The sequence below is a fragment of the Mytilus galloprovincialis genome, chromosome 5 (assembly GCF_965363235.1).
Source record: "Mytilus galloprovincialis chromosome 5, xbMytGall1.hap1.1, whole genome shotgun sequence".
Classification (NCBI taxonomy): Eukaryota; Metazoa; Mollusca; class Bivalvia; order Mytilida; family Mytilidae; genus Mytilus; species Mytilus galloprovincialis.
In genome coordinates, this window is record NC_134842.1 from 67,323,863 (window position 1) to 67,343,938 (window position 20,076).

Genomic DNA, 20,076 nt, shown 5'->3' on the forward strand with positions numbered 1-20,076 from the left:
TAAGTTCAAATAAAGTGGCAATCATTGCATGTCAAAGCAACACTTTATGGTGTCTTCTATTGAAAAAATCAACATACCTAATATCAGGGTTGGCAAAAACCCGGGTTTTATGAGTATTGCCCAGCCCAGTGGGAAATACTGGGAAAACCCGGGTTTTACTGGGTTTTAGTGGGAAATACTGGGCAATACTGGGTAATATAAAATATTTGTCTGAATTTTAAAGAGGATTCAGTGATAAACACAAATGCAATACATTTAATAAGATATTTATACCCTATTTTGTTTGTTTAGCATTTATCTAGATTGGCAAACTGTAAATAGAAAGCAAATAAATTATTATTTTTCAAATGAATATAGCTCCTATTAAGAATTAACAATTACATGTATTAAAGAAACATCACATTTAAATAATGTATATGTACTGTCACTAATTAATAAGTAGTTATTCAGATTAGAACACAGATTTGTTTATGTAACAATAATCAGTCTTTTCAATTTTATAAGTGTTAATGGCATGACCCTGTAGGGTGTTTATTTAGCAATATGAATGTATAACAATTAAAATTAACAATTCACTTTAAACACTGCAATAAAATGCATTTTTTAAAGTTTGGATTATTGAAACAATACTTGGTAATTAAGAGGTATCTTTAAATGTGCAAATCTTGTATTCTGCCTACATATAAAATTAATAGAGAAAAGAATGAAATTGAATTTTCTGGAAATGACTGTCAATAGTTCATTAGTTATCTGTATAAAAATTATATATTTAGCTGTTATACTATGAAACTATAACAAGTCTTTACTATTTTGTGTTAAAATAAGCTTAAAAAATCATATTGCCCAGTAATGCCCACTATTACCCATTTCTGGGAGTATTGACCAGCCCGGGAAAACCCGGGTTTTACCGGGTTTTCCGCCCGGGAAAACCCGGGTGGGTAATACTTTGCCAACCCTGCCTAATATGGCATATAAGAAAGAACTGGTTCCCGGAACTTCGGGTGTACCAAAACAGGTACTTCAGATCTGACAAACAGACTAAATGTACCCTCTTTTTAAAATTTAGTGCATTTTTTTTAATATTTAAAATTAAAATCCAAAGGTGTTCTACAATGATCACCAGTCCTTAATAGCTTTCCTTTGATGCCAAAAATACCTAAATATCCTACATATTTTGAAAGTTACACTCATGCGTAGGAACTATTTTGCGTTAAATATGTACTACTTTCTGGTATGTGCTTTCTGGCCGCGCTCGAATTAGTGGTGTTACACCTACTGGAAATTCAAAGTGCATCTACATCAATGAAATCCTTTTAAAAAGTGAGTACCGGTACCTACCTCTTGAATAATGGGGAAAAATATGGTTTTGACTTTTTCAAACTATTTGTTTCATAAAAATATACCTGACAGTTGTTATCCATTCTTTTGATGTGTTTGAGCTTTTGAATTTGCAATTTGATTCAGGGCTTTCCATTTTGAATTCTCTTTGGAATTCCGATTTTTAAAAAATATTTTTTTACTTATTCATGATTCATGTATTTGAACAGTCTATTCTCTTAAGTATTTTACCTTTGGCCGTTTTCATTTGTGCTTTGATTTTTATCAATTGACTTTCTTGGAAACAGCTGTAAATATACAAAGAAATAGGTCAGTTTGTTCATTTTGATAAAAATAAATTACAATGAATGAGTTCTCAACTAAAATTTGTAATTCTCATATGCTAAAAGAGAATTTTTTGACAATTTTTGAACTTTTAAGGTAAAATTATGTTATATTCTACTAAATATTTCAATGTCCAGAGAAAATGTTACGGCCATGTTCCATATTTGGAATATTTCTACTATATTGCATATGTTTTAGTATCAACATATGCTCATTTTACCAAAAATCATACTGATTCATTTATTTCTATGAATAGTAGATGCTGCATTATAGATTTTATTGGTTCTCAAAGATTATGGATGCTCTCTCAATTATATTAATAACTTTTGTAGTTGTGAAATTGTTTTGTATAAAAAGCACTTCTTATTTCTGTATATGGCATATTTAAGAAAAGTGTCTGCGGATAATGAAGAACAAAATTGAAATTGCATCTCCACCTTTGATAGATGCTGATGTAATTCTTTTAATTTCATATTGAAGTCCATTGAATACTTCAACGTTTGGATGCTGGCTTCCAATTATTTATAGATTCTGGCATCCCAACATATACGGAAACTGACATCCCAATATATCTGGATGCTGGCATCCCACAATATCCGGATGCTGGCATCCCAATATATCCGGATGCTGGCATTCCAAAATATCCGGATGCTGGCATCCCAATATATCTGGATGCTGGCATCCCAAAATCTCCGGATGCTGGCATCCCAATTTATCTGGATGCTGGCATCCCAAAATATACGGATGCTGGCATCCCAATATATCCGGATGCTGGCATCCCAATTTATCTGGATGCTGGCATCCCAACATATATCCGGATGCTGGCATCCCAATATATCTGGATGCTGGCATCCCAAAATCTCCGGATGCTGGCATCCCAAAATATACGGATGCTGGCATCTCAACATATCGGGAATCTGGCATCCCAATATATCTGGATGCTGATATCCCAAAATATAGGGATTCTGGCATCACAACCATGCAGACATGTACCATTTTTCATTATGAAATACGAATTTAAATGCTGCTTCCTAATCAATTGATTTTAGTATTAAGCCACCAATATAACACCCAGAAAATTTCCTAAGGTTTTGATGTGTGTTGAATGCATATTAAAACAATCAAGTAAACATAAAAAAAATGCTACTGATGAATGCCGGGAAGATTATATTTTTTGTCTTTGTTCATGTCCAGTGGCCAGTTTAATGCATATTGAGAATGTGACATCATAGGTCAGAGTGTGAAATGTATACTTGACCAACAAACTGAGTCTGAATTGCAAAGTGCTAGTTTACCATGTGAATGCTGATGTTAACAATTTGATATTTATGAGATTATGTCAATGTACTACCGGTTAGTTTCCAATACTAAGCCAATTTTAATGTTATTTTTCTGACTTTGATTACCATTATGATAGACATGATGTATACATTTTATTGACTACATGTATAATGGTCTCGAGACAATACATTTATATATGACATCAGGACTACAATTTTCAAATCTGCTCATGTTTCGAATGTTCATAGAATATTTTTTTTGAAAATAAGCTTAATGCAATTGCCCAATAACCATCAACCTTTGGAATGTCTGATTAACTAAGTCATCCAGGACATACACTCTACAAAACAGATTGGAGACTGTACCTTTATGAAGATGCTAAATATGAGGTGCATTTAATGTATAAAGTAAAGGAGATTTGTTTTCCGCACTATTGTCTGTATACCATAAAACATGTACCACAATGCAATATTTAAAAAAAATCTATTATCGATACTGGTGCAGTGTCTTTGATCTGTACGTACTGGATATTGTCAGTATATCTGGACTTGCTGTATTCATCTTCCAATGTGTCAGTACATTATGTCAGCATCTTTTAGTACTGGAGTCTTTCATTTCATTAACAAAACTTTTTTTTTTATTACAATCATAACAAGTGAAACTGCGAGCTACTGCTCACTGATGATATCCCCGCCGCAAGTGGATAATATAAATAGTGTAAAAATATGCAAGTGTTCGGTAAACAGGAAGTTGTCGAGTGATGAATCTGAAAACGCATCACATGGTATAGCTGACTTAGATAAACCCTGAAACCAAATTTCAGAAATCCTTGTACTGTAGTTCCTGAGAAAAATGCGACGAAAAAATAAATAGTGTAAAAATATGCAAGTGTTCGGTAAACGGGAAGTTGTCGAGTGATGAATCTGAAAACGCATCACACGGTATAGCTGACTTATATAAATCCTAAACCCAAATTTCAGAAATCCTTGTATTGTAGTTCCTGAGAAAAATGTGACGAAAATTTTCAACTGGGCTATCATGTGTAAAATCATACAAGTGTTCGGTAAACAGGAAGATGTCAAGTGATCAATCTGAAAACGCATCACACGGTATAGCTGACTTAGATAAACCCTGAAACCAAATTTCAGAAATCCTTGTATTGTAGTTCCTGAGAAAAATGCGACGAAAAAATAAATAGTGTAAAAATATGCAAGTGTTGGGTAAACAGGAAGTTGTCGAGTGATGAATCTGAAAACGCATCACACGGTATAGATGACTTATATAAATCCTAAAACCAAATTTCAGAAATCCTTGTATTGTAGTTCCTGAGAAAAATGTGACGAAAATTTTCAACTTGGCTATCATGTGTAAAATCATACAAGTGTTCGGTAAACAGGAAGTTGTCAAGTGATCAATCTGAAAACGCATCACACGGTATAGCTGACTTAGATAAACCCTGAAACCAAATTTCAGAAATCCTTGTATTGTAGTTCCTGAGAAAAATGCGACGAAAAAATAAATAGTGTAAAAATATGCAAGTGTTCGGTAAACAGGAAGTTGTCGAGTGATGAATCTGAAAACGCATCACACAATATAGCTGACTTATATAAATCCTAAAACCAAATTTCAGAAATCCTTGTATTGTAGTTCCTGAAAAAAATGTGACGAAAATTTTCAACTTGGCTATCATGTGTAAAATCATACAAGTGTTCGGTAAACAGGAATTTGTCAAGTGATCAATCTGAAAACGCATCACACGGTATAGCTGACTTAGATAAACCCTGAAACCAAATTTCAGATATCCTTGTATTGTAGTTCCTGAGAAAATTGTGACGAAAGATTCAGGGGACGAACTGACTGACGGACGGACGGATGGACTGACGGACGGACAGACAGAGGTAAAACAGTATACCCCCCCTTTTTTAAAGCGGGGGTATAATTAAACTTGTATCTTTTTTTTTGTATTTTGATATTTCAATATTTGGTAATCATTTAATCAACTCAGTTACACGAACTGGAACTTTCAAACTTTCTATTATCATGTATTGCTAGTAATCTGAAATCAGCTGGAATCACAAATGATCTGGTGCTGTTTGTATGATTCGTCGTCTGAGTTTAACCTGTCCAATAACTATAAAGTGTTGCGATACATTAATACACAACACATGAATAGTAACCAGAAAGGTGAAGCCACTTCTTTACTCTTTACAAATGCTAAAAAGAGAAATAATAATTATATGAAAGATTATCAAAAATAATTTTTCGTTGTAATATCACAACACTAGGAAAAAGTAAATATTCATGTATGATGTCATAATGATGTAATTGGTGTGTGTTTTTTTTTAATTTTAGCCTACTCCTGGAACACAAACTCTTGTAGCGATATATGCATTTTGTTCATTGTTGGAGGCCATATGCTGACATTTAATTGTAAACTGCTTAGTCATGTTAGTGCTATATAATTTGGTCTCAGTCCGATGGAGAGTTGTCTCATTAGCAATCATACCATTACTCAGATACTGCTCACACTTCAAACGGCTGTTTTGCAAGACAAGCTAGGCCCATGAGCGTAGGAAGTCAGGACTCAAAGTAATCTCGGACGGGCACAAGTTAACTAGTTTTAAACCCTTGCAAAAAGAGGCAAACAACACATTCAATTTTCTAGACCGAAAATCAATCTTAAATTAAGTTTTTCATACTTTATTTTTCTTGAACTCAGACTCTTACCAGTGATGCATTTTAATGGTTTTCCTATAGGTTGTCTAGGGGTAAACAAATCAATTTTGCAGACCCAATATTTTTACTGGCCATGGTCATAATGATGTCATTGATGGTGGTTAATCGTCTCAGTGGGGTTTATGTCGATCATATTTTTGTCAAAACTATTCATAACTTCATGAAAAAGGACATACTTCAATAAGGCAAAATAAAAAGAATATATGTGTATTCCCTATGTCTGTCTTGGAGGCTCATCGCTACCATAGGCGGATCCAGCCTAGTCCAAATAATTATGACGTCTGGCAAGGCTATTTTAATTTTTTTCTGGGACGCCTTCCTAGGAAGGCGTCCCAGAAAGAAAAAAAAAAAGCCGTCCCAGACGTCATAATTATTTGGACTAGATCCAGCCCTCCTCCTTTTTCGTGTGAAAAAAAAATGGTTTATTATACAGGTAAACATTAAAAGAAGACTTTATCGGGGCTCTCTGTTATGGCAGTCAGTGACCCCCCCAAATCTCATTTATAGAAAGTTGTGGAATCACCATTTGCTACCACAAACGGATCGAAATGCATCCCTCCCCAACGACATGGGAGAATCTGGCGACTGACATTAATCATTGTTGCCTAACCATTTGTGCCTGTAATTTTCTCTCTGGAAGTAATCAGAATTATATTATCCGGCTGGTGTATCAAGATTCAAGCATGTCAAGTCACTGATGCGTCCGAGAATACTCGGACTTCAAACAACTGTTTTGCAAGACAAGCTAGGCCCATGATAGCTGCGGAACCGTAGCTCATAGGTCCTATGAGCTACGGTTCCGCAGCTAGGCCCATGAGCGTAGGACGCCAGAGTAATCTCGGACGGATATAGGTCAAATCGTCTCCTATAGAAAAATTCGACATCTGATAATGTCGATAATATATATATGAAACCATTACAGACATACATGATACAGTTGTCGAGTTGAGTAGAACATTCCTTATGTCATGAATGAGGGGGGGGGGGGGTTCATGAATGGCTAAATATGAGAAATCTCGGACTACGAAGTGCATGTAAAATATAAGCAAATCTACTTACCTGTATGAATAGCGTTCTATTGCGAATATGTTTTTGTTATATCAAAATGATGATAAATTGCGGCATACTGGCAAAAGAAGTGTTTTTCGTCCTTCCCCTTGCTACCATGTCCACTTCGCCGATTTTAAACATTCTTTTTACATGACGTCATGCGGTGGGATTTACCGCAATTAGCGTAAAAAAATAGTGCAAGCGCTTTCAGTATTAAACATAAGAAAAACTAATATATAAGAGAATATTAAAAGGGTTATCTGTTTTAATTACTTTTCAAAAAATATTTATATCGGTATAAGTGATTCTTGAGAATTGATTTCTTTTCATGTTTACTGTGTCTGCACGAATCTCTACGCATGATGGTAAACCACCTCTTACGTCATAATATCCCTGACGTCATTAGATAAAGTGTTGGGAAGAAACAACAAACGGATTTTTGTTGTTGTTTTATTTTTTGCATTACACAAAATTATGCATTTGGAGTACATCTATAGAAATTCGGCCAACGGTATATCAAACAGAACTTGAAGGATTACTGCATTTGGATATTTTGCGATGTCTGTACTCCTACAGTTTTGGATGCCAGCATACAGCTTTTTCGGGATGCCAGCATCCCAATAAAACGGGATGCCAGCATCCCAATATCACGGGATTCCAGCATCCCAATAAAACGGGATGCCAGCATCTCAAAATAACGGGATGCCAGCATCTCAATAAAACGGGATGCCAGCATCCCAAAATAACGGGATGCCAGCATCCCAATATGACTGGATGCCAGCATTTCAATATATAGGAAATCCAGCATCCCCAAAAAATAAAAAAAATAGTTTTACAAAATATAAGCAAAACTAGCATCCCAGTAATAGTAAGATGCGCCAGTACATTATTATCTTAACAACAGCATCTACATCAAATTTTAATGCCAGAAGCATATAAAATAAAACACACAGCATACGTACTATAAAAAGATGCTACCTTATGCAAAATATGAAAGCAATTAAAAAATTGAGAAATACTTTGAAAAATTATTCAAAATTAGCATCTTTTCAATGAAATATGCTATTTCCTAGTTATTTCACGGAATGTATGAAAAAAACTGTACTTGAGAATTTGAAATTTTAGTTGAGAACTCATTAATACTAAAGTATAAATGATACTAAAAATTATGCCAGTTCACATTCTCAATACTCATGTATTCACAATTAAATGAGATAGGAGTTTCCCATATCAAGAATAACTGGTCTTTAAGTTAAAAGCAGACAAAACCTGACTATGCAGTATGGGCTTTGCTCATTGTTGAAGGCAGTACAGTGACCTATAGTCGGTAATTTCTGTGTCATTTGGTCTCTTGTGACGAGTTGTCTCATTGGTCATCATACCACATCTTCTCTTTTAAACAAACATACTATTTTCCTATCAATTAATATTTATCTACCAAGTTGATCTAGATTTGCTTGTTTAATGCATTATCCTATGAATCTAAATTCCCCTTTAATGTTTTATTATATAGGTTCTACCCAACACATCCTTTACCTGATTCTTATAGATAACTCTTCATTAAGTGTATTAATTTGCTCTTTACATTCATACAAAAGCTTCTCCAGATGGTCTGCATTGTTTGTAAGGCTTTCTTCCCTGAAAAACAAAAGAAATATCGATTTGAAATTCATTTATTTTAGTTTCATAATCTAGAAGTCCTTATGTAATGTCATATAAATTTGTGTATGTTATATAAAGCATATAGCCGAGCGGGTGATAGAGCAAATTGACTAAAACTTCTTATTCAATTAAGGTAGATCATAAGTAAATATTTTTTGAGACAGAATTTTCTTATACTTAGCCCAAATGAAGATTTTACTATGCTCTTATCAAATATATAATAAAAAGTATGGGTCGACATGCTATTTTTCAAGCTATCAGTCGTTGAAAATTGCCTAAATTTGGTTGGATTGTTAATAGAAAAACACATTTGTGTGCATAAAAAAAAAATATGAGATAGAATTTTGAAATAAATTGTGAAAAGATAGTTTTTGTCATATATTTTAAGAAAATAAAAAGAAAAAATGGTGTCACCGAACTTGTTTTCTTGCTATGGTGATTGTACAATCTAAGGTAGCAATAAACAGTTAGAAAAAAATACTAAAATTTGCCCTTATGAATTTTACCATCCCCTTTTCATTGCTTTTTTTCAATATCAAGCTTACTGTTTGTGTCATATATGGGCATATGTATGTAATCAGAATCTTCCATAGATTTTATATCCAGTATATAAAATGGTAAAATATAATTCTTTTTGGTGTATCCATGGCAACAATCTGCATTTATTCATTATAAAATATTGCAAAAAGGGGGGAAAGATGTCACATATTTTCCCAAAATTTGGCTAAAAGTAGAATTTCAATTGCTTGAAGTAATACCTTTTCTGAATCTGTGTACATATATCATTCAGCAAATCCAATGAAAATCATGTCTTTCATCTCATTTTTTTGTAAAATTGCGTCAAAAACTTTGTGTAGAAAAAGAATGTTTGTAAACAGTACATTAATTTCTGGACCGATGGCCAGTCTAGCTATGAAAACACGGATTGTCAAACAGAAAACAGCCCATAAAACATGTAAAAAATAATCTTCATGCTCTTATAAACCATCTTTGAAGGCTAAATTAGCACTCATCTGTCTAAAAATGAATTTTATTACACAATAACTTTCCTATTTGAAAAATCCACAGGGGCCAAAATGCGAAACTAAACTCCTAACTGTGTATTGCTACCTAAGATGGCGGTATACCATGTATCTACCTTAATGCCATATAAATGTGTCATATGTCATATAAATAATAAATGAATGAAAGAGAAAATTGTTACCATGAAAAAAAAGGTCAACTGAGGTAAAGCTACTGTTGACAATAAATTTCAAGATGTAACAATCTGCTCTATCATCCTCTCAGATATCTGTTATTAAATTTATTATGCTGAATGTCCTATCATTATTGCTTTTTACTGTTGAATTTTACTTCAAAGTATTTTAATAAGACATCATGTACATTACAACATTACAGATATTAGAAAAATTAACAAAAGTATAGCAAAACCTTTTTTTCTTGTTTTGACTGTCTATGAAAAAGTTCTGAGCCAAAACATAGAACTTGATCACTGTCTTTAACAATTGATGTAAATTCAATTTATAGTCCTTTTTATTGGTCTGCACCAGAGGGTGACATTAAAAAAATTGTCTCCAGCTCAGTCATAGAATAAAGTAAATTGTCTCCCTGCTGTTAGCCAATCAAAATCTTAAGTATAAGTCAATTTATTAACTGTCATATCAATACAATAAGATTTCTGCAACTTTCCAATTTTTCTCAAAAAACATGTTTGATAAATGTCTAAGATATTTAAAACCATAAAGATATTAGTAAGAGCCACCAAATTATTTTTTCCACACATTTGAAATCTTGGTAACAGGTGTCAAGATTCAACATTTAATTTAAAGTCTATACTGAGGAATCATTATTATTCTTGAATATCAGTTTTCGTAGGTACAGGTTAACCATGAATTCAAATGTTCAAGGAATTATAAATTTTCTATCAGGTTGTATACAGAATTTATCAACACAACGAAATCACATATCCATGAAAAAGCCATTTTTTCACATTCCACAAAAATTGGTCCCCAAGAAAATAAATGTATCCACAATATTCTATAAACAACATGAATACAAACTCTAGTGATCATTTCAAATCTACTAAATAATAAATAAATACACAAATACAAAAGTCATAAAAACAACACAATTCTAACAAGAATGTGTCCATAGTACACGGATGCCCCACTCGCATTATCATTTTCTATGTTCAGTAGACCGTGAAATTGTATTTTTGTGGATATTTAATTTCATGGTTTTGCCAGTTCGCATATAGAAAATTTGTAATTTGTTGAACATTTGAATTCATGGTTTATTTCCACTCACGAACCACGAAATCATTGGTATCCCATGATAAATAATGAATCCACAGTATGCAAAATATCATAAAACATAGCATTAGTTAGAACACAGCAAATAATAGCAACTAAAAAAGCTGAACAAATCAAATCGTCACACAAAAATTTCAAAAACAAAAAAGCACAGGAAAATAAACAACATATGCATGCACTTTACTGGCATAAGCTGTTATTGGGATCCAATGTCTGTACAATTTTTTTTTTTAATTAGTCAAAAGATGTTTCAATTCGACAATGGTTAGTTAGGCAGCTCATTCCAGATTTGTGCAGCATTATATAAGGCAAACAATCTTAAACCATACCTGGTAGTTCTGACTCTCAGGAGTACTGTTGGGTCATGTGATCTTAAATTATACTTCTGAATTTTGATATCCATAAAATCATGAAGATAGTTTGGACTTATTTTGTGAATTATTTGAGCCAATTCCTTCTTTTATTTTAGGAAACTTAAAATGCCTTGATAATTTTAGATTTATGTTTTATACAATAATGTTGTTTTATAAAAAAACAAATATTTAATATTTGGAGTAGTAGTACTATTTTAGTGTTAGTCAATACCTTCACAATCCTTTGAAATGTAAATGCAATTCATTTGTAATGATACCGTCTTTTGGTGTGTATAGTGCGCATTTGTGTATAGTGCACACCCCCTTTGTAGTCCAAGAAACAAGAGAAAAAAAGTTTAAAGGGAAACTTTGCAAAAAAATCAAAAATTGATATTATGTCCATTCTGTATAAAAATTCTCAAATTTATAGATATTAAAGTTTTATTCCGCTATGTAAGAGATCACCATCGATTTTAAATTTTGAGTATCAATTCTCTGTGTTCCGCCATTTTGTCATCTTCTACGATCAAAAATCACGATATGTCTATAAACCACAAAGGACCAAAACTACAGTAACCGATGTAGTTGTAATTGCGTGTCGATATCTTGTCAATCGTACGGTTGTTTTATCTGACTAACTAACTTGATACGGAAAATGTTCTTATTTTTTTTTTTAAATAACCATAGTCTGTTATTTTTAAACTGTTAATATTGGAATTAATTAAAAAGTCAAAGTTCAAATCATAAATAAGTGTTCCGTGAAAATTGTTTTCGAAAATGTAATTCGTTCATAATTCTTTAAAGTAATAAACTTTATTCAAATAAATTCGGATCTTCCCTCATCTGATCACCAGCATGGCTTAAGGTATTACTCTCAAAGGTATTGTGAGGGGTGTGAGGTGACACGTCCAGGTATTCAAGCGATTTCCTGTCGGGCTTGCAAGTTCATGCATCGTTTCACTTCTGTAGGTATTGATCGGTGTACACGGCCGATAACTTATAACTTTCCATTTTGAACTATCAGGTTTATAATATACATCTCTGTCTTGCGTGTCCGAAAGTGATATAATATACTAGTCATTACTTAACTCATACGCTTGTTTATAAATAACATTTCTGGTGTAAAGAATATTATTTATAAAAATATAAATAATACATAAAAAAAAGATTTGAAGAAATAAAAATCTATTTACATATTTTATCCAAGGGTTAATTTAGGAAAATGTAATATAAACTCGTTGTCAATAGTAAAGGACAGATTGGAACATACCAGAAATATTGATTTTAAAAGATGTACGCATTTGCCGATGATTCGTTTATACGCCAGAATAGAAAGTTACGGAACTATAGCGCAATTTAAATTATATACATGTATACATTGAACATAAGAAAGAAACATACATTTTGTGTAAATTGGGGTAAAAGTTTTGTAAATAGACTAGTCCACGTATGCCAACAGTATGTAATCAACGAATTCGATAGACTATTGTATACCAAAAGAAGAAGAAGAACGAACTATACAAATCAGTTGAAAAAGGCTTTAGTTAACCCATCAGATGGATAAAAATACAAATACTATAAATACAATTGGAAGTTTTCGTTTTTGCAATTTGAGAGTAAATGATGTATCAAACGTTCAAGAATACGCATGTAATATGTGTCATTGGATAAAAAAAAAATCATCCTCAACACCTACTTCAGTATGGCCCTTTCAGTGACCTGCAAATTTAACAGATGATACACTTTCTAAGATTTATGTGTCCAACAACGACCCACTGCTCTACATGTGTTACTAACAGCCTAAGATAGCAATTCTTTTGTTAGGTAAATTCTCTTTCGTACAATACCAGAAAACATGGAAAATAAGTTCTTTAAATTTTGACTCTGGAATTAATACCATTTTTTCGTGCGACAAACTTTATTTCTGGCGATAAGCAGACATGGGCGGAAAACAATAAAAAGATAGGTTTAATATTTGTTCATTCATTTAACATGTATAATATAAATATCATTTAGTACACGTCGGTCTATACAAATGCAGAATATACCATGATGGTTTGATTTCGTCAAAAGATATAAGAGATCTGACAAATAGATTATCACTTCGATATTGCAAGACACCCATTTATAACTTTGCACTTTTGCATACCAAACTTTCGCAAAAAGATAAGTCATTTGATTAAATAAGAAGTTGTGGTTTGTTTACTTGGGAGACACTTACCCAAATGAAGTGGACTTAAGCAGCTATATAAGTCACGGTATGGCCTTCAACAGTGAACAAAATTAAAAGTATATTGTATAATTCAACTAAATGTGAACATGGCTGTGAGTTAGTACGTCTGGAGCTCTCCCTCTATGGCGCTTGTACCTCGGAAAACTTATACAGCTTGTTTCAAGAACAACCGGGTTCAGACAAACTGTTCTGAAATCGATATTGTCACTAATGCATTCACCCAATTCACTATTACCATCAAAGAGAGTAAATTCGGGGCAACAAAGACATTCCGTCAATAACGGCATAACTATGCATTTAGTACACGAACACCAATCCGGCTGTGTTAAACTGGCGAGGGTTGCTAAGAATATCTTGATTTCGGGAACTTTCTGCAGCTTCCATTTTATGGAGCTCTTCTTCGGTATACTCTGGCTCTAGTGCGTACCCAAATTGACCATACTCGTCAAAATCTGCCTCTCTTGACCGGACTGGAACCACTGTTAGTACTATCAACCTCTTTTTTTTTATACTATCAACCTCCAAACAAGACATTTTTAGTTACGATTTTATGATTAATTTTGGGACAATATATACACTGTCCTATAGAAACAAGCACGCACAAATCATGAGAGAAATATATGTGAGTAAAAGTTAATTGAATTAGCAAAGTTAATATCCTTTGGTCTCGAATGTATGTTAACTAATTAATGTGTTTTTATAGGCTAGCTCAAATCCTCATCCAAATAATATAATCTATATGTAATAATCCCTTCCTACCACACCAAGATTTAATGCCGAGCGGTAGACATATTTAAGGTACTAATTAAGTATAATTAAATGAACAATAGATAACAATAATTATTCATAAATGTGCAAAGATTTAAAAAACATTTTTTTTTCTTTATTCAATTCAATTCAATTCCGCTTCGGTAGAGCTATACATGGGTTTCAAAAGTCTAAATGTAAGTGTTCTCGTACATTTTTTTGCCTAATAAAGACAATCAAAATGATTTGGTAAAGCTATTTCTAATTTCTAAGTTCCCCTTTTATATGAGACTTAAATCAAGGACAAGAGGTGTATATCATTTTATTCTGACACATGAATTAAGTTTCCCGTCTTTAACCGAAAACTGTGTATTTCTTAGTAAATTAATTTATTTGAATTCAAATAAATAATAGCACCAAATATAATTAAATAATTCCATGGTGATATATTTTTATTTGTCACCTGTATTTTTAATGTGTGTATTAAATGCTCCCTTGTTTTATAATCCACTGATCCGAATAGACAGTCACCCCTGGCAAGGTGTGCCCTAGAGGCGTGGTTAAATACCGAAGTGCAAATAACAATTTACCTTTAAACAAGCCATCTACGAGTATTGCCACAGAACCGTGAATACACACATCGTATAAACCTAGTCATAGCAGAGATAGTAAAAGGTCAATAAGAGTACACCAACATATTGTCTTTACAGATTATTGTACTTTAATTTGTTCACCTAATCAGTCCGAAAATGCATTAATTAAAAATAATTTTATAACTTTTTGTGTTGTCTAAAAAAATAATTCGAATATATACGTTTAACATAAAATTTATCTCATGAATGTGTACAATTGCACGTCTGTGCGTTTTATCTTCTTATTATCGGCTGGTTATTAGATAAAGCATAAGTCATCGGCGCACTTACGATTACGTTAAAATATGATTAAAAACCAAGATTTTTAATGATTGTATTTTAAATCCCGGCATGCAAAAACCAGGAGAAAACGTCACGACCTACAGGAAGTAGTTAATATTTTTTCATTAATTATTGAATTTCTCCTTTATTACTGCACATTTAGCGATAAAACTTTGTGAATATATATATTATGTCATTATGAACATATTTAAACCATAAGAAAAAAATCGTGAATTTTCCCTTTAATGGTCATATAATACTAGTTTTCATTGGACGTTGACAAATATTTTGAATGGTTAGACCACATTCTACCAGCCGTTACTAAAAAAGCCCCCAATTTGAATTCCTATTTTTTTGGGTATGTAATTTCTCAAATTTGCTACAGTAAAATCTATGTTTTACGAAGGCCAAGCTTAAAATACAATACAGTTATCTCCAAAATTAAAAAAGCTGTTGCACATAAATTAAATAAAAAATAAACCTACTCATCTGGGTCAGGTTCTATATCTTCATCATTTAATATTTTATGGATCAGATAAATATCTTTCTCTAATCTTCTTTGCTTCTGCACTTCCTCTCTGTAAAATATATGAGTAATTCAAGAGATTTAATTGTTGTAAATGTTTGTCACATATGACACATGAGCGTCGCTGATGCATCTTATGTAGACAAAACGTGTGTTTGGTTTATCAAATCATAAGCCTTATACCTTTGATGACTAATTGTATCTTTCCAAAATCTATCCTAAGCCTCTTCAACCATTATCTATTTATACTGGTGATTTACAGCGATGCTATCATAGTACATTAACTTCATTTTAATATACAAAAGTTACCTAAAAAGTAATTGCATAAATATTTTTGCTTAAAAGACCTGCTCAATATTTTAATTACCTGAAGTAATTATATTGGAGTTTTTCTAATTTCCATCATCATAAAAATGCCTAGAATATTTGCCCCTGGACATATGCAATCATCAGTGAATCAATCTTAGTTTCAAAGGGGTTGACTTTCCTATTCAAGTCATATTCATTATAACAATGATTGATAGTCCTTAGTGATCACTCTCCTGTATGTATTATTGTCTGATCTTTTGGTGATGGTAAATTATTTGATAAACATCTTGCCATAACATTGATCTAACTATTCTGTGCACCAATATTTATGAATTCAATTGCCTTGTACGTCTTTTTTTTTATGGTATTTTTGGCCTACAAAGGATAAATTATATTTATGTTTTCTGGTCTTCCACTTTCCTGACCCTCTTCTGCAGTAACTGTATGGGTGTTTTCTGGTCCTCCACTTTCCTGACCCTCTCCTGCAGTAACTGTATGGGTGTTTTCTGGTCTTCCACTTACCTAACCCTCTCCTGCAGTAACTGTATGGGTGTTTTCTGGTCTTCCACTTACCTGACCCTCTCCTGCAGTAACTGTATGGGTGTTTTCTGGTCTTCCACTTACCTTACCCTCTCCAGCAGTAACTGTATGGGTGTTTTCTGGTCTTCCACTTACCTGACCCTCTCCTGCAGTAACTGTATGGGTGTTTTCTGGTCTTCCACTTACCTAACCCTCTCCTGCAGTAACTGTATGGGTGTTTTCTGGTCTTCCACTTACCTTACCCTCTCCTGCAGTAACTGTATGGGTGTTGTCTGGTCTTCCACTTACCTAACCCTCTCCTGCAGTAACTGTATGGGTGTTTTCTGGTCTTCCACTTACCTAACCCTCTCCTGCAGTAACTGTATGGGTGTTTTCTGGTCTTCCACTTACCTTACCCTCTCCTGCAGTAACTGTATGGGTGTTGTCTGGTCTTCCACTTACCTAACCCTCTCCTGCAGTAACTGTATGGGTGTTGTCTGGTCTTCCACTTACCTAACCCTCTCCTGCAGTAACTGTATGGGTTTTGTCTGGTCTTCCACTTACCTAACCCTCTCCTGCAGTAACTGTATGGGTGTTTTCTGGTCTTCAATTGGAGATAACTGTAGTTGGAATCTCATACTCTGTAATTTCTCTGTTGTCTCCTATTAGTTTAAACAAACTCATATATTTTTATTTATAGCTATACAGGACTTCTGACATGTCACTATAGCTTATATTCTTTCTTATTTTGTGTGAATAACAAATGATTGAAATTGAATATTGACAGAAAACCATTTCATAATTGTTCAAAATTTGCTGCCAATTTTTTCTAAAATCCTCTCTTGTATTCAGACAAAATGTTCCTGCCCCTTAATGTAATTTTTGATCACATCGTTCCCCAAAATTTTTTAAACATTGCATTTATGCACTTTTATTATTTTCATAATTGTTTTATCTTGACATCACAAAATTGTTATATGTAATGAGCAACACAAGCTGTATCTAACTGAAGCAGATACTACATTCCTTCAAAGGAACCTGAACTGTTTTTTATGGATCATATATCTCAATCTTTAGTTTTCTGTTTTGTGCTATTTTTTTTTTTTTTTATTGTTTTTCCTTTCAGCCAAAGTGTCATCTGTTTCATGGCAAATTATGGTTTTCAGGGAGATAAATTTATAAAAATCTTTTTTTTACCGGTTTCAAAATCCCATATTTAACTATTTGTATATTTTTTCTATTTCGTTATCTCTCTTTTAATTAAGGAATGACTGTAATATTTTTTCTGTCTATGAAGAAATAACATAAAAAATGTGGTGCACACTGTTAAATAACCCGCTATGCGCGTTATTCAGTGTGCACCAAATTTTCTTACTTCTTATAATTTAATTCTAAATTCCATTTTAAACCGTAGAAAACCATAAAAAACCTTGATGACGTCACGGTCACATGACTAAATTATGTCTATGGGCTAATAACAAAATAACGTCAGCCAATCAGAAGACATGTTGCATCAAAAATTAAATTATTAATAAATATTGTTAAAACAAACACATGGTTATTGTTGCCTTCATATCTTCTCATACTTCTTTTAAATTTAAGTAATTTGGTGGTTCTATTTTTCTTGTGTTATATTTTATAAAAATAAGGACATGTGGTATGATTGCCAATGAGACAACTCTGCACCAAAGTTCAAATGAAGTGGATATAAGCAATTATAGGCAATAGTACAGCCTTCAATAATGTCTTTATCTTTTCCTCTTTTCAGAGAGAATGGGCGAGATCTTACCTTTTTACTTTGTTCTGTATGTAACAACAAATTATTGACTATATCCAAAATCATTAAATACTGGGACTGCAAATGAAAATAAAACAAAAATTGATGAGACTGTCATACAAGTGAGAGGTTTAGCTAGTTATAAAACCAGGTTCAATCCACCATTTTCTTACATAAGAAATTGCCTGTACCAAGTCAGGAATATGACAGTTGTTATCCACTCCTTTGATGTGTTTGAGCTTTTGTTGATTGTCACAACCTTAATCCAAGTGAGCCATTGGCTAATAAATATTATTTATCTTTTTTAGTCTCAAATTTTAAAAAGCACCTATATAAAAGATTTCAATGTACACCAATACTCTTACATGAAGGGAGACAGATTTATATAAGAGCTCTGCTCTTGTTCCCTAATCCCAGTTATTGAATCTTTTGTATATTTCATATTTATGTCTTTACCCTTGTAGCTATATATATAATGATATCTTTATAAAATATGTTTACAGTAAGGGTGCCACATTAGGAGCATGGTCTGCTTGCTCTTCAGAAGAACTCAAGATCACCCCTAGTTTTTGATGGGGTTTATATTGCCCAGGGTTTGTTTTCTATCTTGTGTCTGGTGTACTATTGTTTGTCTGTTGATCTTTTTCTTTCTTAGTAATGGCATTGTCAGTTTAGTTTTTTATTTATGTGTTAGAATGTCCCTTTTGTATCTCCCGCCTTTCTTTTACATATTTTTAAATATTTCTAAAAAGTTTTATTTACAAGAAACTTTTATTTGTTTTACAATATTTCTAACAATGTTTATGTTTACTTGAAAATCATTCTATGGCCTTAAACATATGGACCAATTCCTAAAAAATGTCTTCTTGAAATATAATCCTTTTTTCCAAAATGACAATATGGTATACAGTTCAACATCAAGAAACTTAAAGTACTATTTTTATTAATACTTACAGAATTTGTACAAATATTGAGATCATGATGTAATAATGTAAAACTATCCGCCCCCTGTTCTCTAGACATCATATCAGAGTCGTCTGAAGGCTGAAAGATAAATTATTATAAAATTTTAATACTATTTTTTCTTTGAAATCTATTTCATGACAAAGCAACACTCTCTCATATTAATTAGAGCTAAAATAATATTCCATGTTGATCAAAAGTTCAAATACCTTGCATTCAAACTTTGTTTGGTTGTTTGCTCAACCATTGTAATAGAGATTTTTTTCAACAATGAACATATGGAATATCATAATATTTGTAATGGTTGCAAATTAAAGTAGGTCTTAATCATGGTAAACTTCAGGGGTCACTAGCTATCAAATTCTGATATTCGACTTATAACATTCATATATCCAAATAAAAAGATCTTAATTAATCAATTTATGATGCGTCAGCATTTAATGAGTATTTTATAGATATATGAAGATTTTAGTTTAGATGCCATCTCATTAACCATAGAGGTGGCCTTCTGAAGACAGCCGAAGGTTACATACCTTGATATAAACAGAAACATAGATATAAATAGAGAGCCAACTCATGCAATTGAATTTTTTCTAGGTCTGTTTGATTTCTTATAATAGGTTAAAACAATGTGTTAATACTTATTTTTACCTGTGTAAGAATGAGTTTGGGTAGATCAAATCAGTCAACCAAATTGTTAACATAAAAGAGAAGATGTGGTATGATTGCCAATGAGACAACTATCCACAAAAGACCAAAATGACACAGACATTAACAACTATAGGTCACTGTACGGCCTTCACCCTTGTTTTACTTTCAATGTTGACATTCATTTCCTTTAACCTGCCAAACACACCTAGGTCATTTGTAACCCATGTCTAGTTAAGAGGTTTCACATGAATACAGATTTAATAAGGTTGAATTATTCACTTGCAAGTGAATAAATCATTAGTGATGTTTCTTTGCTTGTTTTGACAAAACTGAACTAAGCTGCTAAAAGAATTCATATTTCATTTTTTTTATATCTTGTAG

General features: G+C 32.7%; 1 protein-coding gene across 1 annotated transcript in view; it reads right to left on the bottom strand.

Annotated features, from left to right (window-relative positions):
- Positions 1-20,076, bottom strand: part of LOC143074120 (protein hobbit-like) — a 118,889-nt gene that overhangs the window by 21,602 nt on the left and 77,211 nt on the right. Inside the window, exons 45-51 of the mRNA XM_076249666.1 lie at positions 19,036-19,125; positions 18,094-18,159; positions 16,869-16,966; positions 15,436-15,528; positions 11,033-11,074; positions 8,266-8,367; positions 1,570-1,625 (exon numbers count right to left, since the gene is read on the bottom strand). Of these exons, the coding sequence (XP_076105781.1) occupies positions 1,570-1,625; positions 8,266-8,367; positions 11,033-11,074; positions 15,436-15,528; positions 16,869-16,966; positions 18,094-18,159; positions 19,036-19,125 (547 nt within the window). The remainder of the gene's footprint in view (positions 1-1,569; positions 1,626-8,265; positions 8,368-11,032; positions 11,075-15,435; positions 15,529-16,868; positions 16,967-18,093; positions 18,160-19,035; positions 19,126-20,076) is intronic.